The 24986-nt window shown below is 44.3% G+C and overlaps 3 protein-coding genes across 9 annotated transcripts; 2 read left to right on the forward strand and 1 right to left on the reverse strand.

The window, feature by feature from the left end:
- The first annotated feature begins 111 nt into the window (after nucleotides 1-111).
- LOC131282382 (microtubule-associated protein RP/EB family member 1) lies at nucleotides 112-17240 on the forward strand. Of its 2 annotated transcripts, none has more exons than XM_058311825.1 (6): nucleotides 112-246; nucleotides 10818-11113; nucleotides 12939-13188; nucleotides 15477-15690; nucleotides 15772-15841; nucleotides 15942-17240. In XM_058311825.1, exons 2-6 carry the CDS (start codon nucleotides 10847-10849, stop codon nucleotides 15990-15992), a joined length of 852 nt encoding a protein of 283 aa, XP_058167808.1. In that variant the 5' UTR covers nucleotides 112-246; nucleotides 10818-10846; the 3' UTR covers nucleotides 15993-17240. The 2 variants fall into 2 exon arrangements, with proteins under 2 accessions (XP_058167808.1, XP_058167807.1); XM_058311824.1 differs by having other exon boundaries at nucleotides 15468-15690; nucleotides 15942-17235.
- Nucleotides 17241-18456: 1216 nt separating this feature from the next.
- LOC131281347 (CDGSH iron-sulfur domain-containing protein 3, mitochondrial) lies at nucleotides 18457-19387 on the reverse strand. The gene is made up of 4 exons (XM_058310672.1): nucleotides 19143-19387; nucleotides 18925-19081; nucleotides 18759-18852; nucleotides 18457-18670 (listed from the first exon to the last, which is right to left on the reverse strand). Exons 1-4 carry the CDS (start codon nucleotides 19194-19196, stop codon nucleotides 18544-18546), a joined length of 432 nt encoding a protein of 143 aa, XP_058166655.1. The 5' UTR covers nucleotides 19197-19387; the 3' UTR covers nucleotides 18457-18543.
- A 189-nt stretch (nucleotides 19388-19576) lies between these two features.
- On the forward strand, nucleotides 19577-24492 carry LOC131282518 (muskelin). 6 transcript variants are annotated; one of them, XM_058312008.1, is made up of 8 exons: nucleotides 19577-19879; nucleotides 20777-20989; nucleotides 21077-21471; nucleotides 21547-21772; nucleotides 21836-22069; nucleotides 22402-22570; nucleotides 22653-22853; nucleotides 22961-24492. In XM_058312008.1, exons 1-8 carry the CDS (start codon nucleotides 19797-19799, stop codon nucleotides 24050-24052), a joined length of 2613 nt encoding a protein of 870 aa, XP_058167991.1. In that variant the 5' UTR covers nucleotides 19577-19796; the 3' UTR covers nucleotides 24053-24492. The 6 variants fall into 6 exon arrangements, with proteins under 6 accessions (XP_058167991.1, XP_058167990.1, XP_058167986.1 ...); XM_058312007.1 differs by having other exon boundaries at nucleotides 21547-22069; XM_058312003.1 differs by having other exon boundaries at nucleotides 21547-22063; nucleotides 22378-22570; nucleotides 22653-22868.
- Nucleotides 24493-24986: the final 494 nt, after the last annotated feature.

Here is a 24986-nt window from a genome sequence, read left to right on the forward strand (position 1 = left end):
GTGAGTAGCCTTGGTATATAGCGAAATGTTTGACACACCTCGGATATCCTCTCATCTCACTTCTCATTCCACGAGAAACGGTCGTCAAACTCTCCAAACGTCGTTCGATCAGTCTTTGAATTGAACTCGGTTGAATCGGACGCCTTTCACGACGCTAGTGGCGAGAGATTGTGAATTGTTTCACCAGAGTGTATAGAGTGTTTATTTTCCACCAAACATACTGCGGTTGAGCTGAATTTCGATTAGGTTAGTTTTATTCCTTTTGTATTTCACCTATTAGTCATGCATTTCCTTTCGCCGCATCCCTCGGTAGAGTGTGATAATGTGGCGATGTGTGTCGGAACGTTTTCTTCCACACGCAGAGTTGGCGTTGGAATGTGTGCTCGGTAGCGATGCAGCATACTTTGAATGTAGTTTTTAAGGCATTTTCGGTGACGCTATCATATTCCGTGTAACCCCAGCTTGCGCATTGAATCGAGCTCTGGTATTTTCATATTCAACAATCATGGTAATCATGGCGTATTCGGAAAAATATCTCCGGCTGTAAAACGGACCCCGCTGAGTCAAGCGAAGAAACTTGCGGCTATATCTCTGCAAATGTGTGTGCGAGTGAAATAGACGCTCATCCGTGTGCATGTCGTCCACGGGACACATCTCAACTACTGCGGTTGGAGTGAGTGAGCCAAAAGTGAGGAAAGTAACGTACATCCGGATAGAACGAGAAAGCAAGCAGCTTGTAGGGAATGAGTGTGTTGGCAGTCGTGTATGTGCTTCCCAAGGGGAATAGAAGGAATAGAAAGCCAAAAGGGCAAGACAAAGAGAACGACAGGCAAATTCGAAGCGGTGGCGAAGAAGAGTGCGCGAGAAAGCAGCTCAAATGTAGCTCCGTGTGAATTGGGTGGAATGGTGAAGAGTGGAGTAGATTGACTCGCCCAGTGTCTGGACATCTCTGCTCGGTCAGCTTCCGTGCGTGTTTTTTAATGCGGTTTTTATACTAAACACGTTATTTCCTGCCTACTTTTCATGCAGTGTTTAAACACTTTTAGAAGTTTTACTACTTTGGTAGGATTTTAATTATAATCCCCGGCGTTGAAGAAAATTTGCACCGAAAGACTGTTGGTGGTGGTGCGGCGTAATCGTTTTCATTTTGCGTACGTATGGCATTTCCGCGCGCCCATCTTTGATCGCTGGTGTTGGTTAAGCTGTCGCGGGTTTGTCTAGTTAGTCGATTTTCTTCACACCTCGCTCGCCTGGGAGAAAGTTTTCTTGGCTCTGCCCCACTGTCCTGGGATATCTTGTAGCAACGTTCATGTCAAAAATGTTACACATTTTTGCAAACAGATAATGTAGATCTTTCTCGTTCGATGCACGATACCGGCAGTTGGACAGGGAACACACGACTTCTGGATGATTCTGCTCATGCCATCTGCGTTTGCAAGCAATAACACAACGGGTCGGGGCCTGCAGTTGCCGGTGCCGGTTGCGGTATTCAATCGCCGGTTCGATTATGATTCATCATTACGAGCATGCACGAGCATTATTTGGTTGGTTTGTGAGGTGATGAGATCGCGTACTTGAAACGGGGCTTTGGGCCTAGGGGGGCTGTGTCGGAAATAAAATTTTACTGTTTGCCTACGTGTGTGGTTGTGACGGAGATCCCTTTTGAGCAGCCCCATGGGTGCATAGGTATGCGTGCAACAAATGCCCAATCGCATCTGGTTTCGCTAGTGTTGTACCATATCGTCGAAGAAACACGTCTCGTCATTGAGGTCTTCTATTTTCTGAAGAATGGAAATGGCAAGATTTAGAATGATGGGCTAAGACTTGTAAAACTTTTCATCAAATTCAAGAGAAGCTGACGCCGCACTCCATTCATCAGCAATGCTAAATTGGTGATACAGTCGACAATCGAAGTAAACATTGCTTGTTGCTAGCCATGTTTTTCTTCTGGAATGGACGTCTTACCTTTTCACTGCAGATACAATTGTTCCTTAAAACAGTTTTCCAATGCTCGCACAATTCAACGTGAAAATCATCCCAGCTCGAAGGTTCACTGACCTCCCGAGATTTTAAGAAATGCGCAACGTCTCAACACACGTTCCCATCGTGTGCAACTTCTCAACCTACCATCTTTCTAACGGGCGGACGGAAATTGTTCTCGTGCACCTGCCGCTCGCCTGAAACCGTTGCCAAAAACTTTTTCTTTTATTTTCTCCGTAGCGTACCGTCTTCCCGGCGCCACCTCACCATTATCGATTGCCATATTTGTATGGCCAATTCCACTGGGGCGAAACTGTGGTCAAGTTCAATGCGTCCTCCGCTGCGGTTGAGATATCATGAATTCGCCGTAATGTGTTAACTCAACACTGCAGCGACTGCGTCTTCTTTCGGCGAGATGCAAGCCACATTTGGCCATCATTAACGCTCGTCCGTTAATGAGTAGTATTTGCCCGAACCCTTTCTAACCCAAGCGGTGGAACGTGTATTGCAATTAACCCTGGAAGGAATGATTGGCTCTTGGAGGTAAACGCAATTGTATTTTTGTTTTCTCTTTGTAGCGAACGGAACCTCATTCTGCTCCTATTCTATTCTTAGCGGTACATGTGTTTTTGCCACCGATATGTTGGCGCACCCCACCTTTCGAGAGCCTACGGGAGTGAAAAAAAGTTTGGTTCGCCACACGGAAAATCGATTTTTCACTCAAATCTAAACCCGAAAAACGTCCGTTTTGCTTTTTCCATCAAACAAACTCAGCAGGCGCGCATCATTATCCCAATCCAATCGACACGCAACTTCCTGATTGATCGATTCCGTTCGTCCGACGATCGTAATTGATTCATCGAGTAAAAGGAAAGCGCACAGCAGATGTAAAACAACCGGCTGATCGCCCAGGTTCCAAACACCCAATGCCAGTCGAAGGGGAGATTCGAATCAAATCAAACCCAACTGTAGAGTGCGTTCCAATAATTGGAAGATTTAAACGAACCAACGGAGGGACCATCGTTTTTTGTTACCAAAGTAGGTTTTTCAAATTTCTTAAAAGTTGGTCCGGCTCTTTTTGCGTAACTTTAACACCTATGACAATCAGCAACGGCAAAATTAATTGCAATTAATTATTTGTTCGTTTCACCCCCTAATATATCTCATTTGCATTCCAGGACCATCCAGTCTGGAATGTTATAAATTTGTATTGAGGGCGCAGGTTTCACTGTTCCGTTGGCTACTAACATGGATGAACCCCACGATGTCAGTGGGTGGGTACCATTCAAACTCGAATGCCCTGTCCAAATTGCACCGATAAACCGGAAACAGTGAACCGGAACCTGCACCCCAATCAGTGGCGGAAATTCGAAGCAAATTAGAAATGAGATGGTTAAGGGTTTGAAGTAAATAGTGGTGGAATGGAATAAGAATCGATGACCATAATCTCAGACCACGCGAGCACATTATGTCGTCGTCCAATTTGTTTGGATCCCATTGCCATCGTCGGTCTTGTGGATAATCGTGCAAAATGGGTCGAACGTCCATAATCCACATCGTGCCTTGGCATGCGTATTCGCGCGCTGTCATGCGGCAACAGGCCCGTTTACCGTTCGTACGTCCCATGTTTGTTTTGCCGGTCTCGTTTCGGATCCCATACCGAAAAATAAGCCTCATAAGTGTGTGGGGTGCATCCAGAATGGAAAACCCAGCACAAACAAGCACACACATACTTCCCACATAACCAACCTGATTGTTACGGACATCTGCATTCCATTTCACCGAACCTTTCCAAATTATCCACAGGGCAACGGTAACCGTTCTTTGCCATCGAAGCCCTTCCATCGTCCCAAACGTGAACGACCGATCCAGTTCTGGAAGTCTTTCTGGGGTTTCCCAGATGGGAGCGAGTAATGATCCGAAGAAGGTTCCGGTTTAAATTTAGACCCTCCACGAAAGAGGGAGAACCCCCTGCCACACAGTTGTTGATAGGACGGTACGGTATATTTTCCTAGTCTATTATGTCACATGCATATTTTGCGCCCGCAGATTTGAAAAAAGGAAACCTAATGTGCTGTTTGATGAAAGTTTTACTCGTGCTACCGGAGTATCACAACATTTATCGTAACGCTTCGACTTATAGCCCACGATTCCACTGGGTTTCCTCTTGTTGTAGATTTTTTTTTCGATGCCTTGACTACTCGGAAATCGATAGTTTTTCAACATCACATCTGTGTATAACTTTTCTTTTACTAAGTAACACCACAAGGACATTGAGAATGTTTTAATTAGATCCACTCCAGCGCGCCGTGGTGAAGATAGACCCCGGCGAGCTTTTTACAACCCTAAAGTGTCACTTCCGGATGCACCTGTTCGCTGCGGGTTGATTTATTTGCACACTTATACATTTGTAGTGCCAAGACAGCCGGAGAGTTCCACAATGGTTCAAGTGTAGAAAGTTCGGACGCGAAAGTACTTTTATTTCGCCCAATCTGTAGGTGTAGAGTTAAAATTCGCGTACGATTTGGAAATCGACACTTACCAAACAAGTACCGCCGGAGGTTTTGAGGCTTGTTTTGGGAGTGTTTTCTTTCTTAGTCATGCTTTCTTCACCCCAAACAGATGGCCGACACGAGTTTTGGGCTCTTCGGGTCTTGTCTCGTGTTTGCGGCTACCGTTCAGAGATGTACGGAGGGTGATAAAGTTTGACCCAATTGGTTTTCCGTCCCGTAAATTATCCACAACCCGACGAATCCCACCTATGTTGGGCTCACATCATCATAATCATCATCAGCGTTCCGTCAGCAATCGATTTCTAGGGTACTTTTTTCGAAATTTCAATATCGGATAAGTTGAGCAAACGGTGCTGTACGAAATCACGTTGAAAAAGGCACAGTAAACTCGGGCTCGGAAGTAGATGAGCCGATAAGTAAGCACCACGTCTTCGTCGCCAAGCCTCTTGGTGGATGTTTGCGAGCAATAAAATCGCACACCGGTAAGACGAGCCGGAACAGTGCGGATTTTCTTCTTCCCCCCTTTTCCCCTCACCAACCCGGTCCGAGTATCCCAATGAGCGACTGTTGGACGAGCCACTGAAATGCCGTATGGATTTTTGCAAATGAACTTCCCTCCGTCCGGGGGTGATACTGGGTGGAGGAATCGCGTTGAGTTGCATTTAGGTCAAACGGAACGAGCAAAAGTGGTTACCGCCACATGCTCCACAATGTTTCGGTGTGAAAGACTGTTAAAATGGATCACAAAAAAAAAACAACATCCAGGCGGACGATCATGAATCATCGCCCATCGGTCGTTGTACTTTTGGGTGGAAATTGCATGTTCGACTTGACCACTACAGTACTTGCGTGGGAGTTTTTTTTTAGTAATGAATGGAGCACACGCTACAAGTATAAGTTAGATCTACAAACAATATGTAGTGTAGAGTAAAAGACGTGTACTATCCCCCCATCTTTTGGTTTGATTTAGAATATCATATTTTAAACTCCATTTTGACGCTTACTGAATTCTCTCATACCAATTTCACTTTCTACTGTATATCGTCTCCGCAGTAATATATGCCATCAGGCATTCTCCTTTCAAAACGGATTCTCTACGCTTCCAATTCACCTTCGGCTTCGACGAAGGCAACCTGAACGATTTACACTCCGTCACAGGTGGTACGAGTCCCGCGGCGAGCTGTTTTGCTTAAGTCTGTACGTAAATTTACCGACCGCGTCACCCGTCGACGTCGACGGCACGTGTGTGGGATGGTGCTTTGAATGGAGGCGCCTCCGGATCCTGCCCTGAAGAAAACCGGTAACATCAAGCCTTAACTTTGAGGGGGTGCCGATGTCGTCAACGGCGATGGCGGCCTCCTCCTTCGAAGTGTCCGGTGCGGTTTCGGTCGGCAAACACCTACATGCATTCGATTGCACATGAATATGCATAGATCCCTTGGCTTTCAAATGATGAAGCTTTGACACAGTTTGCGGATTCGTTTCGATGCGAGTTTTAAGAAAGTTTACCGCAGTAGTATATCTAGAAGAATCCCATCCTAAAACATAACGTGTACATGCCTTTATAAAGTTTCGTTCATATCATTTTATAAAAAATTGTGGATATGTTCGATGAAATACCATTGCACATGGTATATACAGTACACTGGCCTGGTTATCAGGCAAAGATAAGACCTTAGAATATACCCTCCACCCTACTAGGGGTGCAAGAAACTGATTCATTCGGATGAGTCATGCAAAAAAAAAAAATATCCCTGCACCAAGTTTATGGACAGTAGTGATGCAAGTTGCTGCACTAATTATGACCATTTGCGGTGTGGCGTTCGGTTTTCTTTGGAACCGGTTCGATAACCACCAGAAAGATATTTTTACCTCAGGGAGGTTTGAAGCGGGAGTGTGGGAGGAAAATTGATAGATTTCTCAGCCAAACGAAACCAGACGGTGCGATGTTTAATTAATGACTGAACACTGCCTATCATCCATCTCCGGGGTATTTTTATTTATTGGAATGTGTTCCATATTGAAATCCAAAAGCCATGCTCTAGTATTCCCAAATGTTTGGTGTTCCATTTTCCAGCAGATGGAAGTAGTTTTCCTCTTTCATCACTGCAGAATTCTTACGAAAGTTTCGTGCTTTCTCATGCAAAAAAGGAAGGACTGTCCAATTTTTTCCGGGCCTGCAATCGGTTCAATATGATTCACTATTCTGTAGGAGTTGCAGCCTCGCTCCCAAATGTGTAGGCCTACACGGCCACCACGGAAAAGTCGTAAGGGTTTCGTATTATTTTGCACTCCCTGTTCAGCACTGCGTAACAGCATTTAGTCGCGCCATCGATCAGAGCGTAGGAACGAGCCCTTCCTTCCGACTGCGGGGAGTGTCAGTTCTCTTCTTTTTTTTAGATAGTTAGTAGTTTCCGGTTCACTTGCGTTAGATGGTGCAGTTTGGGGGCCGCTTATGTTCGGCGACACGATGCTGTACCCACCATATATCGTCGGCCTACACTACGTACGAAACGCATCACTCCAAAACTGCTGTTGATGTGTTCATCATCGTCATGTCTTGATATTTCACAACATATTATTTTATAATACTGAACTCATAAACAATTTTGCCACATTCAATGTTACATGACACATCGAGCTGACGACAAGTTGGTTGTTCTTTTCGTTACCATTTTACTTTTGTATACGAACATGAATTTGATCTTTCATGATCTTCATAACTTTAGGAATATTTATTTTTACTTCCAGGGGAAGTTATTTAATATTAAATGGTCGACACACTCTGTTCTCTGGATTTCGCACAACTAGCATCTGTAGTAAAGCTAATGAGTTAATTTTACTCCATCTTTCCCCACGCGGCTTCGCCGATGGCAGGGAATTTTATTTATAAATTAGCACACGCAGCAAGGCATTGCATACCGGCAAAGGAAACAGCGTGTACCCATGAGAGAAACACGTGCTTTTCGCACATTTTCGCACCATCATTTGGCTTTGGTAGACGTGATTTACCCGAACAAATCGTTTTGTGAATCAGTCACGACGGTTTTTTGCTTCTTTTCTTCATGCTGGCTGTAATCAAGATCTTCAAGCTATTAACACTTTTGCATGTTTATCGCTTGATCTTCTTTTGACTAGTATCGGGAATTTGTGTGTGCTCATTTGTTTCTTAAAACTGGGTACCTCATGTATTGTAAAATTCGCTTCAAAAATTAATCGATTCCATTAAAGAACACAAATCTTATTACATCCGAGAATAAATCGACATTCTCAGGGGATGCGATTATGTCGTCGTCTAGCAAAAGTGGCAATCAAGTTTCATAATTTGCGGCGCCATCTGGCCCCCACTCCTCCATCCCGTTTACCTTGCTTGGCCGCAGTGGAATGTCAAACAACATACCGAGAGTTATGCGAAGGTTTCACTTACCATAGAAGTAAGAAACCCCTCATGAGCTATCTCGTTTACGTTTCTTGTTCACCTGCGCAAGCCAAGTGGTGGCTCGTGGGAACTTAAACGCAGTTGACAGAATGCACACTTACTCCTTTCCGATCCGGTTGGCTTGTGCCGTCCGCCATGGAAATGTAATCGATGTTTGCACAATTTTCACGCCTGATTTGTTGCCCACCGTATCACTTTCCACGCCCGAGCCCCGCGACAGATTCGAGGAGAATGATTTACATCGCCCGCCAGTCGTTTCCTTAATGTGCAAGGCCTAGCGAAACCGTACACGGGGTGCAGCATTTCATTAGCGAATTGTATCATAAATAAACGCAGCAATAGGAGGAAGCATTTGTCGTAAACTTTGCCTTTTCCCGATAATTACACAAATAGCAACGGGTATGCAATTACAATCGATAAGGAAACCACCAAGTGTTACCGACGAAAGAGAAGGGATTGGAAGAGTGACGGTCGGCCGTTTGGTATGTCCCGCGAAAGACAGCATATTCGAAAGTGCATTTAGAGATGATCGATCTGTCGTCGAAAGGCGAAAACGATGACGCAGACGATCGCCTCATGTCAACAGATTTTCTATGTGCATATTCAATGGATCGATCTAGGACAAACAAACAAACACTCCTATCACTTTTCGTTCGTCGATGAAGTGTTTAGGGTTGTCTAAGGTCTGCATCATTTGTGTTTGAAAATATGAAACACTTGAACACATAGGTTTGTATCGCGATTTAGGAAGTAATCACTGCAAATGTGTGCAAAGGAAAGAAGCTTTAGCATATATCAAACATCCAATCAATTCGTTCCATCTCCCCATCTCGACACACCGAAGTTGTTGTTGCTTTAAAAACTTTTACTTTAATTTTGAACCAATTCGTAGAGATGTTTCTTTTCTGTTTGGTATTCATTTCCAATCAATTAGCCTTCTGTCTTGCGTGGTTGTGTTTTGGGCAGCCGGCGAGCGCGGGTGTGCGCCTCTCGAATCTCGGGGAGAAAAGCGTTAAATTACTAGATTTGGAAAGGGAAAACTTCACATGAAGCGAAACATCGCAAGAGAAAGCATCTGGTGTTGTAAATATTTATTTTCAGATATTTTACGGAAGCTCATACTAAGCCGCCATCATCCAGCCTTGATAACCTTTTTAATTAACATTTTAACACTCGGTATGGTTACACATTAAACATGTGTACGGCTTGAGCGATAAGCATTTTTTGCCAAAGAAAAACCAAGAAATCTGGAATTAATGATCACATGGTGGCACTCACAGGATAGTAGTTTTGATCTCTTGTGATTTTGATTTTTTGTTGTTCAACTGTTAGTTCATCGCAAACAATATCTGTTCCGTGGTCTATGGCCTTTCACCTTGTGCGATGTTTAGTAGCTACCTTATCGTTTTTTTATTGTGGAAGTTAACATGGAATAACGTGTGTAGTGTTTGCAAAAGCAAGTCAATAAACGTTACTTGCGAACCATTTTTTCTTGGCATCGGTGAAGACATTGGTATTTAAAATAAATAGTTTGCCAATTCGTTTTATGGATTTTGTTAAAAATAGAGTATACCTCCTAAACTAAATTTGAACAAATTTCTACATTGATAATTTACATATTATTTTCCTGAAATTTTTTCGCATTGAAAGCCATTTCCGTAGCATGTAATATCAGCAATTTACTTGGGAAATGGTAAGGTCATTGCTCACTCTATGTTTATTAAACGTTAAACGTAGCTATTTTTTATGGGCTTTGATATTAAATAAATTGTTCAGTTAGTGTGATTTAAATGTTTGTACACAGGAATATATGGTTAGGAAGGAACTTATGTCTCGTCTCCGAGTTATTGTTATCTGATAAGCTTCATTTTTAAGCCGTGTTTGAAGTAGAGTTCAGATAAGCAATTGTGAGCCATTCGTTCCAATTCGTTATATACAAACTATCAGTCGAAGTGCTTTACTTTTTCCATCACCTATTTTCGCTTCGAAAAAATAAGTTTGCATCATTATCGTCTCTTAGTGCAGACCCTAAGGGTAGTAGCGCTCATTATTTTTAGACCCACCAGCTTCAGCTCTCTACAAACGCACCTCTACGGCACGCGCTCCAACTATTTCGCCGCAAGAACAATTCTAACTGCGTCCGCAGCTTTATTTAAGTCGCGCTGCAATTGCTCTAAATCCGTACGCAACGCATGGGTGCGCAAATCCGCGGATGGGATTGGGCGTACCGAATCCGAAGAGCATCAAGAACATAACGAGAAGAATAGAAGGCGGGGAGCTACTGCAATGGGGGTTGGTTTTCGCCCTTTTTTGCATTAGATTTGCGCCCGCCATTTGCCAAGACAAGAAAAAACGACGGAAAACACAATAAACAAGGGAAAAATGTCAAGAGCATAAGTTGACAAAACACGATGGTACCTGCGCAGGGCTCCGAGGGCTGAATGGGGACGGGGTGGTGAGTTTTTGAAAAACCGGCAATCAGGTTATATGCAATCCCTCTCTCTCTCTGCATCAGTGCATTTTAGCCAGGGTTCGATGATCGTCACCACCGTGTGGTGGAGGTGGAACTTCCTATGGCCCAAGCCGAAGCTGGAGTGCGGATTCAGGCAAAAAACCGTTCAGGAGTGCGATTTCTATTTGCAGTAAAATTTAATGTTGCTCTCGGAAGCGAAATAACAGCTAGAGGCAGACATAAATCTCTTTTTGTTTGAAAGGAAATTGATCATTCCAATTCAGTCACTCGGTGAAGTAGGTTGCCTTTTCACAGTTAGTTTGATGCGTTTACAGTGGTTTGTGCCGCAAATAACTGTTTCAGTTGATTTTCAATCACCGTACGGGATGAATTCTCATGGCTCATGTTTTCTTCATTTCTCATGTCTTTCTAGAACCGCTGAACGCAACACAGCAAAACACGATGGCCGTGAACGTGTACTCGACGAACGTCACGACAGATAACCTGTCCCGCCACGACATGCTGTCGTGGGTGAACGACTGCCTGCGATCGCAGTTCACGAAGATCGAGGAGCTGTGCACCGGGGCCGCCTACTGCCAGTACATGGACATGCTGTTTCCCGGTTCCGTGCCAATGAAGCGTGTCAAATTTCGCACCAACCTCGATCACGAATACATCCAGAACTTTAAAATCCTGCAGGCCGCCTTCAAGAAGATGAACGTCGATAAGGTACGATCGGTGTACGATGTGCGCTTAGTTTCGTTTTAGCTCGGTTTCCGTTGCGGTCCGAATGGGGTGGACATGTCACACCAACTTCCTACGCGGATACGAGACCGAAGGTTTTTTCCAGGAACACCAACCCTATACGGTTAGAACGTTGTCCAGGGGGAGGGGAGTAGAAAGTAGCGAAGCGAAAGTTCTCAAACAGTGCGGTACATCGAAACTGATCGATCGACGAGAGTAGAGGGTGAAAAATAGTTTTCTGCAAACTTGTTCGTTGCTTCGCTGGTTTCCGGTTTTTGGAATCCGCCATCCTTTCTATTTGGCTCATCTCAGTTCCAATCGTTCCTCCTCTTCTTCCCCTCGTTCTCCCACACGCCCGGTGCATACTCCACAGGTCATCCCGGTGGACAAGCTGATCAAGGGTCGTTTTCAGGATAATTTCGAGTTTTTGCAGTGGTTCAAGAAGTTCTTCGACGCCAACTACGACGGCCGGGAGTATGACGCGTTGGAGGCACGCGGCGGCATCATGCTAGGCCAGGGCTTGCCCGGCATACAGAACGAACTGGGCGTCGGCGAGCTGCCACCGGCGACACGAATTCAACGCCGTCCCGTTGCCGCCACCCGTGCGCCGCCTACCGGTACAGTAGCACCAGAAACAACCAAAAAAACATTACAAACCCATTCACATACACACACACACACACACACACAGACATACATATTGTCCAGAAACTTAAATTTCTATCCTCACATCCATCCTATCCGCTGTCATTATACCTCCCACAAACTCCTTATCAAAAAATTCTGCAAAAAAAAAAGAACAAAAACTTCTCTGCTCCAAGATGTTGTTCGATCGAGTTTAGTTACGTTCGCTGGTGGTTCATAGTCTGAACTCATAGTCTCTGCAAAAATGTAGCTGCAACAATGATGTAAACAATTTGTGTGCTGGATTATTATGAGTGCCGTGTGTTTTCCGAAGTGTGCAACACGATATATGGCACTAAACAACTGGGTGTGATTCCTGCACCGATGGTCGGCCAATTCTGTGTAGAACGAATACTGGTAATTGCTAAATCTTTTAAGAAGGCTGTATGTTCATTGTAGTAGCGAGCTCGTAACCCATTCTTTTAGTTTCAACATTTAACTCCGACATTGCATAGCTGAAAACTACGACCAAAAATTTATAAGGTTTTGTCGTAAGCCACGTATTCGTTCAACAGAGGACGGTCGATCAAAAACAAAGGCCTGCATTTACACCGTTGCGGTAGAAAGAGGAAATGATAATTCAACATTCAACTGCATATAAAATATTATCTTTAAGAGTGTTCTTTTACAACAAAAAGTTGATCTTTGAGAGAGTGTAGGTTGCGTACTTGAGGACAGAGGGTAATGCAACTCGAATCAAGTGATAGTTATTATGGTTGTAGATTGAAACGCCATCTCAATGTTTCAGTGTACAAATTCCTTCACAGGTGGCAGACCGGAGAATGATTGTAATGTGTCCCGTCTTTAAAAAAAAGCGCACACGCGTGGTATTAAGTTATTATGTGAAGTATGTATATTGGGTCATCATACTTATGACGAGTGTTCCATCTGAGGTAGTCGCATTTCAATGGATTTTTTTTTGTATTTTCGCACTTTTAATTTTAAGTTTTACTTACCTTGTAACTGAATTTTAACTATATTTACTTTTTTTGCCAGCTTTGTTTTTTTTTTAATTTTTATTTTATTATTGCTTGCTGATACATTCAAACACCGCGTTCGCCTGGTGGCAGTTAGTGTGTACGGTGCGACATCTAATTTAATTTCCTTTTTCTTTCTTCATTTCTAGATCATACCAATCGATAAGCTAATTAAGGGTCGCTTCCAAGATAACTTTGAATTTTTGCAATGGTTCAAAAAGTTCTTCGACGCAAACTATGACGGTAGAGAGTACGATGCTTTACTAGCTCGCGATAACCTACCGATGGGTATGGGCTCCGGTGCTGGTGCACCGAAAGGCAACGGCGTGTCGGCCGTCGTTGCGCCGCGCAAAATGCCCGTCGGCACCAACATGGCTGCTCGTGCTGGAATTAAACCGAGTACGTTATGACCTGTCTTACCAATCCCCCCCCCCATTATACATGGCTCACCCACCGTCCACTAAAAAAAAAGAATATCAAAATAATACTCTTCGGCCACTCTCTTACTACTCACCTATTCTCCTCATTGTTCCCACAATTGATCACTTATCGCTAGCGTGGGGAGCTCTGCTAACTTATCGCAATGTCCGTTGCCTAAATTTAACCCCGATGGAGTAACATGAAAATTAACCTCACTGACTAAGTTTGGGCCAAGTCAACCTAACGCGGTAATGTTCTTTCTCGGTCTGTTGCGTCTGTTCGACTCTTTTAAGACATTGTGAGAGTTAGTAACGCAGTATGTTTTTGTCACCTTTCTTAAGCAACTCTATCGGCATTGGCTTATTGTTTTCCCAACGGTAATGTAGTAGTATGCAATCTAATGCAAACAGTAAAATTAAGAAAAGACTTCGACCAAAGCAACTAACTCCATTCCATTCCAATTCCTGCTGATATTGCCTTTATAGATTGTGTTTACCTAATATATTTTAATGCCGGCAATTTTAAACCAGCCACTGGTATTGCATGAATCGTAACAGTATTACAATGTGCTTAATGTAAGCGAAGGCTGGAAGAGGAATTATTAATAAGGGATGGTACGATATTGTCTAGAATTATGTTTAACGCTAACGCATAGTTTTTCCATCCCGAAAAACTGTTAATTTAACAGAACAGGTTTTTGTTACAATAATTTAATGTGAATCTCATTAATGTCACTTTTTTTAGCAAAACATACGACTACCTTAGTGTATTTCTTGTTTTGCAAAATGCGTAAAACACAAACCTCAGTTTCAATGCCGTTTTAAGTTGGGCTCTTGTGGAAGCTGTACAAAATGTTGCTTGTTTTATTAAGAAAACATTTGGGCACTGTTTTAAAAATTCAAATGAAGCTTCTAAATAGGCACACAAAATACACGCTCAGTTCAGCAACGTAATAACACTTTCGTCATGTTCCTTTTATTATTAAAAACTGATAAGAATCTGGTTATTTCCCGCTTAATATTGCATTGTTTGTTTTTGGCTCTAGTCTTATCGTCAACCTACAAAAAGGGAACATGTCCACAGCGACGTTAAATCGCACGTACTTCAGTGTTGCAAAAGGATACGCATCGCGCGGAACCGTGTGCAGTTTCTTTTTTATCAATTCTGCGTGTATGCCACGCATGATACAACAACCATTTTACTCGGCATCGTTTTCACATTGCAGGTTTTTTTTTAAATTTATATTTTAAACACAACACAACATCACGTTTATGATGAAGATTATTGTTCACATTGGTGATAGTAATAATTGTTTATTTTTTTATTGAATTGTTTATCCTGTTTTCGTTTCAATCAAGCACTTTGGTTTTGTTGGTAGTCGATAAGTAGCTTTAGGAGAAAAAAACATACTTGTACATATATTGGCGAGAATGCCAAATCTGTGGAGGAAATATGCGGATTGCAAAGGGCTTTAGAACTTTTAATAATGTATTTTCACTTGCTCTTGTAAAAATGGCTTAAAAAGCGTTCGAATGTTAAGCAAAACTATTCAATCGTTTTCAAATGGCCCCGGCTTCGTTCCTCTTTCTTTCCCGTTGTGTCGTTTGTTCGTCGATGTGTGCATGGAACCAATGTGGTTCGATAACGGTAACATATTTCGAGCAGCACGAATAGTATGAGTGTACATTTTGTAACATAGTAAAAACACATAAGTTCACATTTGGTTGCTCATTTTTTCATCGGAGGAAATCGTATACGCGCTTTCCTTTATTTCCCGTCTGTCTATCGCATATTGGAGTAGAGTAGTTGTGCAGCTCAAAATAAGTAACACTCTTCCATCCATTATTTCCACACCCGTAGCGGCGCAGTATTATTGATAGAACTTTTTTCTTCCTTTTTATCTTTTTATTTATCGCTTTTCGTATCTGTGTCAATTATCAAACACCTCCCGACGACCCACCTGCATTCCTCCACTGACACTAAACCACTTACGCAACACCTTCCCCCGATGGAATTGTCTCTATTCCACCGCTCGTGGGATAACATTATCTTTTCCCTTAAACCACCATTTACCCTGTATGGTGATTTGGCCAACAAATCCTGCATGATTATGACACCACAATCCAACCACTACTATACACATCATATCGTAAAACAATGGCTAAAACTTTTAACGACTCCCCCACGTACACGGTCGACGATCCTTTCCATCTCCTTCCCTTCCTCCAAAACACACAAACATATCTAACTTTATCCAGTTTCCAAAGTTGCACCCAACCGGCCATTGGTGCAGAGTCCCCCGAGTCGGTTTGGCGGAGGCGGCGTGAACGTGAATACCAGCAAATCGTCCTCGCAGAACAGCGTGACGAACCAGCAGATCGAGGAGCTGACGTCACAGATGACCGAAATGCGGTTAAACTTCGAAGGGCTGGAGAAGGAGCGCGACTTTTACTTTAGCAAACTGCGAGATATCGAAATTCTGTAAGTGCTGTTCGAGAGCTGGTGCTAAGGAGCAATGAAGTACATTTTCTCATTCCATATCATCATACTTTCCCTTTGCAGCTGCCAAGACGATGAGCAAAGCCAGAGTCCGTTCGTGCAAAAGATTCTCGAGATTCTCTATGCGACAGAGGTAAGCCTAAAGGGGAGTCCCAATTTCAACGGCTTAGTATCCTGCTCAGCTTCGGTTGGTTATGTTTTGATTGTGCTTTCTTCACGGTTGACTTTTGCAGGACGGGTTTGCGCCTCCGGATGAAATACCGCCAGAGGAGGAGGAGTACTAAGCCGCAAGCCTCGATGTTGTGTGCATAATCCTGCTGCTGACGCCGCTGCCGTTGTTGTCGCTGCTGTGCGGTAGGAGGATGCTGAAGTCGATCGCTTTCGCTTGAAGAGGATAGTAGGGCGGCAGAGCCCTTTTGTGTCAAGTGATCGTCCCAGATTCGGTAGCACTAGGTGACGAAAATGACGGGAAGATGGAAGAGAGAGAGAGCTACAGCGAACGAAAGGACGTGGAGAATGAGAGAGGTGGAGAGAGCAAGAAGGGAACCGTTTTTTTTTTTTTTTGAAGGAGTGTGGACATCCCAAAGGAAATAGTAAAAGAAACACAACAAACAAAAAATCTATGAAGAAAACGGAACCGCATCAATAAGCAATGAGAAAGGTGAAGTTGGGATTTTTTCTATTATCTCCAAGGGACACTTTTATCACTATAAATTATTAACTTCGCCCAACTTCCCTCGCATTTGCGTGCGATTGAGGAGGCATAACATGAAACATACGCGTTTAAAAACCCAATCCACTGATGGTGGGACGGCTCTTTGCTTTATAATGAAATAAAAATCCTTAAAAGGCCACGGATCAACATGTGACCCGGGTGCAGTCGTCGATCGACGGCTGTTGCAAAGTACACGAGCGAGTGTTTTCGGTACAGCACCCGCTTTTCCGGGCGCATTGGCATATCCTCTTCTCTGTACTTTATCTATAGAAAATGTGGCGCTACTTTGGAAACGATTACTTTTCCCCTAAAATTCCACGCGGCCCAAGAGGCAAATGTGGAACATTTATATTATATATATATGTATTAAAACAAAAAGACTCAGCATAACGACACAGAACAAATTTATAACTCCTTGGGAACATATATTGTGTAACGAACGATGTTGTTGTAACCTCACTGATCGCCTCTCCCTGTTAGGAAGATCGGTACATGTGACGGGCGCTTAGGCTTATGAAGGCGAGAAAAGGGAGTAAACAGTTCAACGGAACAATGGCAAGAAACATGTTTTACGTATTTTACTGAGGACCGATGACGTGTTACGTATTAGTGAGTTTCCTATGCGATACGAGGGAAATTGCAGCGCTCAAACGGTATGAAATTCTTCCTTGACCGCTTCGAACCTGGTTCATATTTGTTCAAGTAAATATATCGCAACGTCTCTCTTTCCGATGTTTTGAATATGCTGAGTAATCTATCGGAATGGGTATGTTCCGATTGGTTCACTTTTATTGTTTACTCATCTGCTTATTTGGCCATGACAAATTACCACATCGATTGTTTAATATGCCCACTAACTCTTTTTCCATTTTTTTATCATGCTAATGTAATACTATCTCCATGCATAACTTTTTTTTACCCTTTCACCATGGCAAGAAGAGATTGGAAAATGTGAGCTACAAGTGCACTATCGAAACAAGAAACAGATTACATATGAACGAACTGTGTATTAAACAAATCTATTAATATTGCATAGATATATTTAGCTCAAATGCTCCTGTTATAGCTAGCAAACAGTGGCACAGTGAAGCAGTGCAACGAAGAAAAAGTGCAGCGGCATGCGAAAAATGACCACATCGGACAAACTGATCGAATTATGATCGTTGAGTGCTGTGTGATCCGATGCATTTTGAAGAATGCCATACGGGGTCGGCACGTACAGGTGGGATGATTTTTGCTAACTTGCGCTGATTGCAAGACGGTGTTTTGATTTTACCTTTTTTATTTATTCATGTGCTATAGTTGGAAAGTTTTTTGTTCTGAATTTTTCTTTACGGTCGCCTCGGGTGTCACGTGTCGCATACAGCGCCCATAAATAGTCACCTAATTTCGAAGAGCTGTTCAGAAAGTATGCATTTAAAATAATGAAGCGATCATAGTATAGCAGTTTTTCATGTTTTGTACTCCTGTCTTTTTCTTTTTCAACGAAGCGACGCCACGTGTGTTGAGTTGTTCTGTACTAAAGATTGTCCATTTATACAAAGAAAATCGTCTTATCGTATTATCGTGAACATAATTTCCTATGCAAATGATGTAAATCCTCGAATCATGTTAGCTATAAAAGTCATAACGTTTTCTTTCTAAAGTATCTTCACTTTTGTTTTGTTCGAATATAGGAAATGCTAAACAGATAATGAACAGGTGTATTGCATTGGGATGTTTTCGGTTAATAAAAATGATGACAACCAAGGAAATTATCCTAAATGGTAGAAAGATTAGGCAGTTCACACACGTTCTCACAAATGATTTTTTTGCATTCTCTAAGTTTTTCTAGGTTTTTGTGTTAACTTAATCATGTTTATATAAGTTGCTGGCTCTTTCTCTTTAAATGATTATGCACCTATTTAAAGAGTTAAGTGGACAGTCGTCAGTGGGAATCAATTTCGTTTTCTTTAAATAATATTTCTTTCGGTTTTTTTCGGGATTTAATTAGGTTTTTTTTTTTTTGAAAACCTAACTTTATTCTCTATATAATGTGCGTTAGCTCAACCATTCAAAAGCGGTTTTAGCGTTGGGCAACTATAACAAAATGCATTAAATATGCACTAAATGCAACTATTCTACTTTCCTGATATCTTTTGCACTTCCTCGCATTTATGCGTTCCATCGCAGAACGGTCGATGTTTGGTTTGCTTGCAGTTGCACAACCAATACGTGCCAGTCTTCTCCACCTGGAAGCGAATAGGACTGAAAGAAAAACAGAAGACCATAAATAGGCTAATACAACCCGCACTGTTGAACTTTCACCGCTAAGGTTGGATCCAGGACGACTTACCGATGCGTGATTTTGTATTGCGTTAGTTTATGGGTTCCATCGCACAGGGGTTGTCCCTTCGACCGGCCACAGAGGCACCATGAGTACCGTTTTCCTGTAATTTTTGGGATGCAACATGCTATGAATTGGTTCAATTAAACCGGTCTTCGCAATTTGTCTTCTTTACCTTCCTCCAGCTCCATCCGGAACGGCTTCTTGTCGTAGATTACTCCATTGGTCGGTTGCTCTTGGGATGTGCTGAGATGTTCGATAACATTCTTCGGGAACTTTGCCTCGTTACCGGTGGAACTGTACCAGCGCATGGTGCAGGACTGTGCTGCGCGCTAAAATTGAATCTGATTATGAGCCATTGGTTCAGACAGAGATGCTGCAAAGTAAACTTACGACCATGGTGATTGGTGACGAGTTAAAAATGTACACTTTCTGTAAAACGTTCATGGCTGCCGGGTGGAATTAAGTGAGCGTAAACAATTGATCGGGAAGTGGGTTAGCTTGCGATTTCAGTTTCGTGGTACGCTTTCTGTGCCCTTCGTGGCCCGGTGTTGTGATATTGCACTTAATGCTGAAACCAGAAACAATCTACACTGGGGGAGATTGTCCGAACGAAAGCGAATGTTTGTTGAAAAAGTGGAAATTAATGAAAACACGCAAGAGTATCCGCACAGATGACGACCGTCAAACGTCAACAAATGACAAGTGCAGAAGGTAAAACCCACACAAGCGCACAGTTTGCGTTGCCTTCAGCAGTTGGCCATGGTAGTCGTGTGCGGCATCGATGGGATGTGGTGTGATATCGAGCTGTCAAAATGCTGTTCCGATTGCAGATCGAGCGTCTCTCCGCTTGCGAGGTTGGTTGCCGTAGCGCACGTAGATTGGATTGAGGAACGTGGCCAGCACAAACTTGTGACGATTTCTGTGTATTGCGGACGAAAGTGCATCGGAAGTGGATCAACCGGAACATAGCGATTCCAGAGGTCGGTTAGTGAATTACGCGGATCAATCCACGCACCGCGACGAGCCGCAAGCGAACGCAGAGGGATGGCTGGAACAATCTCGGACATCAAGAAGTTGGAGTACGATATCTACAAATACTCCAGCTATTCATCGTCCTACCTGCCCGAGTAAGTATTGCATGGGAACGAAGAAACGAACCGAAACTTGGCAAAGCCAAAACAATCGGGCGCAAAATCGCTTCTTGGCGGTAACTTTGCGGATGGCAATGCACAGGTGCGCTCATTACGAATGGCGCCGGGTCGTTATGCTGAAGAAAAAAAAACCCAGTCCGGCAAAATGGCAAACTGTGAGCGGATGACGTACACAACGTTATCTCCTCTTCGGTTGAGCGCATAACTTTTAGACCCCCAATGGTGCCCAAATCTCGGGTATCACCACTGGTGAAAAACAGCAGCTCGCCCTTGGCTCCGAAATGATGGCGCATCATATTTTGTCGCGCTTTGGACACAGCGATGAAGAACCAGTTGGTGTTGGTGTGTTGGTAGAGCAGTTGAACGCCGGAACAGGACCGGATTGGAAGCGGAAGGAAATGGGGGTTGGCGGTATGCGGTTTGGTGCATTTGCATTGAAAAGAACAGGTTCATTGGTGAAGGGTACAAAAATAGCGCCGTTGTCGGTAATCGCCACTGCCCGCCAACGCCGTCATTGGCCAGTTGGCAAATTTCGTAATGGTTGGAAGCGCGGCTCATTGTGATACATATTTATTTACCTTACCACCTGTCCGGCAACACCGGGCCGCGACCCGCGGAGGACCTTTGTATCCATTCTTATACGTACCCGCCGACTATGAGGCGCTTGTTGTTGTTGTTGTTGTTGCTGCTGTTAGCTCCACCATGAACCCGAAATCTTATCATTCCGAACGTGCTTCTTTGCGTTATCGTATGGAACGTTTGATACTTTCACTCTCCGTTGTGTGTCCTTCGTGGCATACGTTTGTTGATGGCGGAAGAATGCGCATGACTAACCAATATTTAACTTCCGTTCGATTTTATCTCATTCCACAGAAACATCCGGGAAGATAATCCTTCTAATCAAACATCGCGCTGGTCATCGAACACCAACACACCGCCCCAGTTTCTCATCCTGAAGCTCGAACGGCCGGCAATCGTGACGAGGATCAAGTTCGGGAAATATGAGAAAACGCACGTTTGCAACTTGCGCAAGTTCCGAATCCTCGGCGGGCTGGAGGAAGAACGCATGGTGCTGCTGTTCGAAGGGTATGCTTTAAAAGAATGGAACGTCTACAATCGTCTTGTCCCGGTCTAGTTATTAATTTACTCGGGTTTTTTTCTACTCATTTGCAGCGGGCTACGGAATGACGCGGTGCCGGAAACGTTCAATTTGAAGCATCGCACCAACTCTGGCGAGCTCCTGCCGATCAAGTTCGTACAGATCGTGCCACTGCTGTCATGGGGGCCGAGCTTCAACTTTTGCATCTGGTACGTCGAGCTGCTGGGCATCGAGGACTCGATGTTCATCCTGTCGAACCTGCGCAAGTACAACATGCTACGGGAGGTCGAGATCGTCCGGCTGTTCCTGAAGCACTGCCGCCAGCAGGGGTACTCGAAAACCTTCCGTGCCCTGCAGGAGGAAACGGGAGTGCGCCTGGAGGACGAGCAGATGACGGAGCTGCACGAGATTCTTGTAAATAGAGGGGATTTTAAGAAGACTGAAGAAATGCTGATGGAATTTATCGACAGTACGTTTGCTTTTAAGTCCTGGCGGACAGCAGAACTTAGTAGGATGCTATAATTTGTATCTTGTTATCATTTAGACGGCCTAATGGATCACTACCTCGCGAAGCAAGAGTACAAACCGCAGTGGAGCCTGCAGCTGACGCCGGAAAAGGAACCGAGACCGGGGCGGCGCGGAGGGCACCAGCTGGTGATCGATCAGACGAACAGCACGATCTACCTGTACGGTGGCTGGGATGGTAACGAGGATCTCAGCGATCTCTGGTCGTACGACGTCAAGTCGAACCGGTGGACGTTGATCCACGAGCGCTCGGAGCTGCTCGACGGTCCGACTCCCCGCGCTTGCCACAAGATGGTGTACGACACGAGAAACGGACAGATTTTCATGCTCGGGCGCTACCTGGACAGTGCGTCCCGGACGGAGGAGAACATCAATAGCGACTTTTACCTTTACAACACCATCTCCCGGGAGTGGTACCGCATTTCCAGCGATACGAGCCAGGACGGGGGGCCGAAGCTGGTGTTCGACCACCAGATGTGCATCGACGTCGATAAGCAGACGATCTACGTGTTTGGCGGTCGCATCCTGGAACCTAAGTATGCGTGTGTACAATGTTACTTGTGATTGGTTTTCCCCGCCTTTTCCAAAATACCTTTGAACCCCACTGGATTTATATGATAATTAACCTCCTCATCCTCCTCCCTCCATAGTTCACGTTCCTTTCCCGCACGTCCATTTACTTCACTTTGCTTGCACTTTAAAATCGTACATGGAATGTATTCTTCTTCATTTTGTTAGGTAGTTGATTTTTGTTTTTCTTCTTTTTTCTCCTTCCCGTTCCATTCCGGTTCCGGTTTGTTTTTTCTTCTTTTGCCTCTCCCCTGTTTTGCATGTAACTTTTTCGTACAAGTTACAGAATTTCTTTATCGTTTAGAAACGAGGAGGAAACGACAGGCAACTATCGGTACTCGGGCCTGTTTTCGTACCACATCAGCACCAACACCTGGACGCACATTATGGTGGACTGCGATGATCAGCTCGCTTCCAGCCCGCACGTGCACAGCATTCGATCGCGTGTGACACATTCGATGCTGTTCCATCATGTGAGTAAACCTTGCGCGGGACGCGAGTCAGCCATTGCTGTGCTGTGTAATAATTATCAATGGTTATTTTGTTCGATTACAGAAACATCGCAAATTGTACATCTTTGGTGGGCAACGCGGCAAGGACTACATGACGGACTTCCTCATCTACGATGTAGACACCAACGAGCTGTCCAACATGACGCCGGAGAATAACAATACCGACACGAAGAACGTACCGCAGTCGGGATTCACGCAGCGCGCAACGATCGACAGCGAAAAGGACGAGATTTACGTTTTGACGGTAGGAGCCGATTGTGTAAGAGCCCGGACGGTGTGCAGAAAGCTTTTACTGATCGATGATCTCTCCGTTTTGGTCTCTCTTTCTCTCCGTTTCGGTACCTTCCACAGAGCCTCAGCAAGGAGAAGGAGCGCCGCGATCTGAACATAAACTCGTTCTGGCTGTTCTCGTTGGCCAAGAAGGAGTGGTGCTGCGTGTACAAGAGTGAACACTCGAACGGGGAAAACTGCTACCAGAAGAGCAGCCAGCACGCCTGCCATGAGCCATGCCCGCGGTATGCGCACCAGATCGTGTACGATGGCGTGAACCAGGTGCACTTCCTGTTCGGCGGTAACCCGGGTACGAACTCCAACGTGCGGCTGGACGATTTCTGGGTGCTGCGGTTGGAGAAACCGAATCGTGCGAACATCCTGCGCTACTGCAAGTACCTGTTGCGCAAGCAGGAGTACGAGGAGATTACGAAAAATGACCCGCTAGCGGCGATACTGTACCTGCAAACGAAGTTGTACGACATTATTGACCACAGCGATCCGGTACAGCTGAAGGAGTTCCACAAGCTGGCATCGCTACTGTTCAAATCGGACACGGTCGATGGTGAAACGGAACCGACCAGCCTGCTAACTTGTTCTCTAAGTGGTGGCGCTGGCGCTGGCAGTGTAGGATCTTCCGTTGGTGCTGGTGTTTCTGCCCCGGCCGTTGGTAGTGGTACGGTCACAACGGCAGGAGTCGGTGGTGGTGGTGGCAGCAAGCACAAACAACAACGTAGTGACGACGATCGGCAGAAGGAGGAAGAAAACATGGCCAAAGTGATGCGCGTGGAGTCACCGAAGAGTCTCGCAGATGAAGCGGACACTTCCAGCATCAGCTCGATGAGCAGCAGTGACTGTTCGAACTCGCAAGGACCAGGAACTTCGGCCGCCCAGAGATTGGCCGCGGGAACAACGGCTACGGATGGTGCTGGATCGTCGCCTGCCGTGTCCGTCAATCCCACAGCGTCCTCCAAGGCGACAAGCAGCACGGTGGACGATGCCGGTGCCACATCGTCTACTTCCCGCTCCGGTAATAGCGCACGCAATCGATCGGTCGATCAGCAGTTTGAGATGAAAATAAGGCGCTGTCTGCTGTTCAACAAACTCGTCGACTTGATGCCGGAAGCTCTATGTCAACCGAAGAAAAATATCAGCGATTTTGTACTGCTGTAGTAGTGGCGAAACTCTTGACAAGGATTTGATTTTGATTTGTTTCCCCGTCATTCTGTGTCACACAAATGCTCCGCGAATCCTGCCAACCTCTCTCCCAAGTGAATGTAAAGGGATTAAATTGTGTAAAGTTATTAGTTGTAAGCGGAAAAAGGCACATCCGGTTCAGAAAGCTTGCATCACCTACCCGTGCACACAAGTCACCGTCAAACCGTACCGGTTTATTACGTATCGTTCTTTTTCGTCAACTCTTATGTGATAATTGCAGTACCGTAGAACAAAACCCTAATAAGTAATGATCAAAAAGCATAGCTTTCTGAACGTGTTACGGCGTGTTGTGTAGGCTGATGTAGAAAGTTTGTGTGTTTAGCCAGTAATAATTTCACCATTTGACTTCACTTCTGACGATACTCTGTTGTACGCGCGAACGCTCTGAAGAATTGTTTTATTGTTTTAAACTCAGATTTGTTTTACACCTTTCAAACCCTTCCGTGTGGGCAATCAATGCATCTATCCCGTCGAATGATGATAGCTGGTGTGGGCAACCCCCATGGGTATCGCCTAGCATTCACATTTATGTTTACTCGAAACTGTATCACTTGAGACGCAACTTTTGAATGTTCTTTTTTGTTATCACTTTACAAATGTAAAATAAAAATTGTCTTCAATTAATTTGAAATTTAATTTATATTGTCGATGCGATCCGATATTTAGGGACTACTAGTAGAGCAAAGTTGGTGTTGGAAATCACTTTTTCAAAGGATAACTTTTTGGGAACGATGATCAAGTATCCGAATAATTGAAAATCGGTGAATCGACGGTAGCACTAGATCACTTTAACGAAGCTATGCTTTTCTCACCTTAGATTGTAGTCATCTTGACACTCACAACTGTGAGAGCTGTCAAACTCACTTTGACGTCGCAAAGCGCGTCGTAC

Source organism: Anopheles ziemanni, chromosome 2 (genome assembly GCF_943734765.1).
Source record: "Anopheles ziemanni chromosome 2, idAnoZiCoDA_A2_x.2, whole genome shotgun sequence".
Classification (NCBI taxonomy): Eukaryota; Metazoa; Arthropoda; class Insecta; order Diptera; family Culicidae; genus Anopheles; species Anopheles ziemanni.

Excerpts from the sequence above, each read along its gene's own strand:
- LOC131282382 (XM_058311824.1), top strand. The coding sequence starts at position 10,847 with ATGGCCGTGAACGTGTACTCGACGAACGTCACGACAGATAACCTGTCC. Across the intron at positions 11,114-12,938 it reads AGAAGATGAACGTCGATAAG|ATCATACCAATCGATAAGCT; the intron begins GTACGATCGGTG and ends CTTCATTTCTAG. Across the intron at positions 15,842-15,941 it reads AGATTCTCTATGCGACAGAG|GACGGGTTTGCGCCTCCGGA; the intron begins GTAAGCCTAAAG and ends TGACTTTTGCAG.
- LOC131281347 (XM_058310672.1), bottom strand. The coding sequence starts at position 19,196 with ATGAACGTTTTACAGAAAGTGTACATTTTTAACTCGTCACCAATCACC. Across the intron at positions 19,082-19,142 it reads CGTCACCAATCACCATGGTC|CGCGCAGCACAGTCCTGCAC; the intron begins GTAAGTTTACTT and ends ATTCAATTTTAG. Across the intron at positions 18,853-18,924 it reads CCGGATGGAGCTGGAGGAAG|GAAAACGGTACTCATGGTGC; the intron begins GTAAAGAAGACA and ends CAAAAATTACAG.
- LOC131282518 (XM_058312003.1), top strand. The coding sequence starts at position 19,797 with ATGGCTGGAACAATCTCGGACATCAAGAAGTTGGAGTACGATATCTAC. Across the intron at positions 22,064-22,377 it reads GGTCGCATCCTGGAACCTAA|TTACAGAATTTCTTTATCGT; the intron begins GTATGCGTGTGT and ends TTTTCGTACAAG. Across the intron at positions 22,869-22,960 it reads TGACGGTAGGAGCCGATTGT|AGCCTCAGCAAGGAGAAGGA; the intron begins GTAAGAGCCCGG and ends TACCTTCCACAG.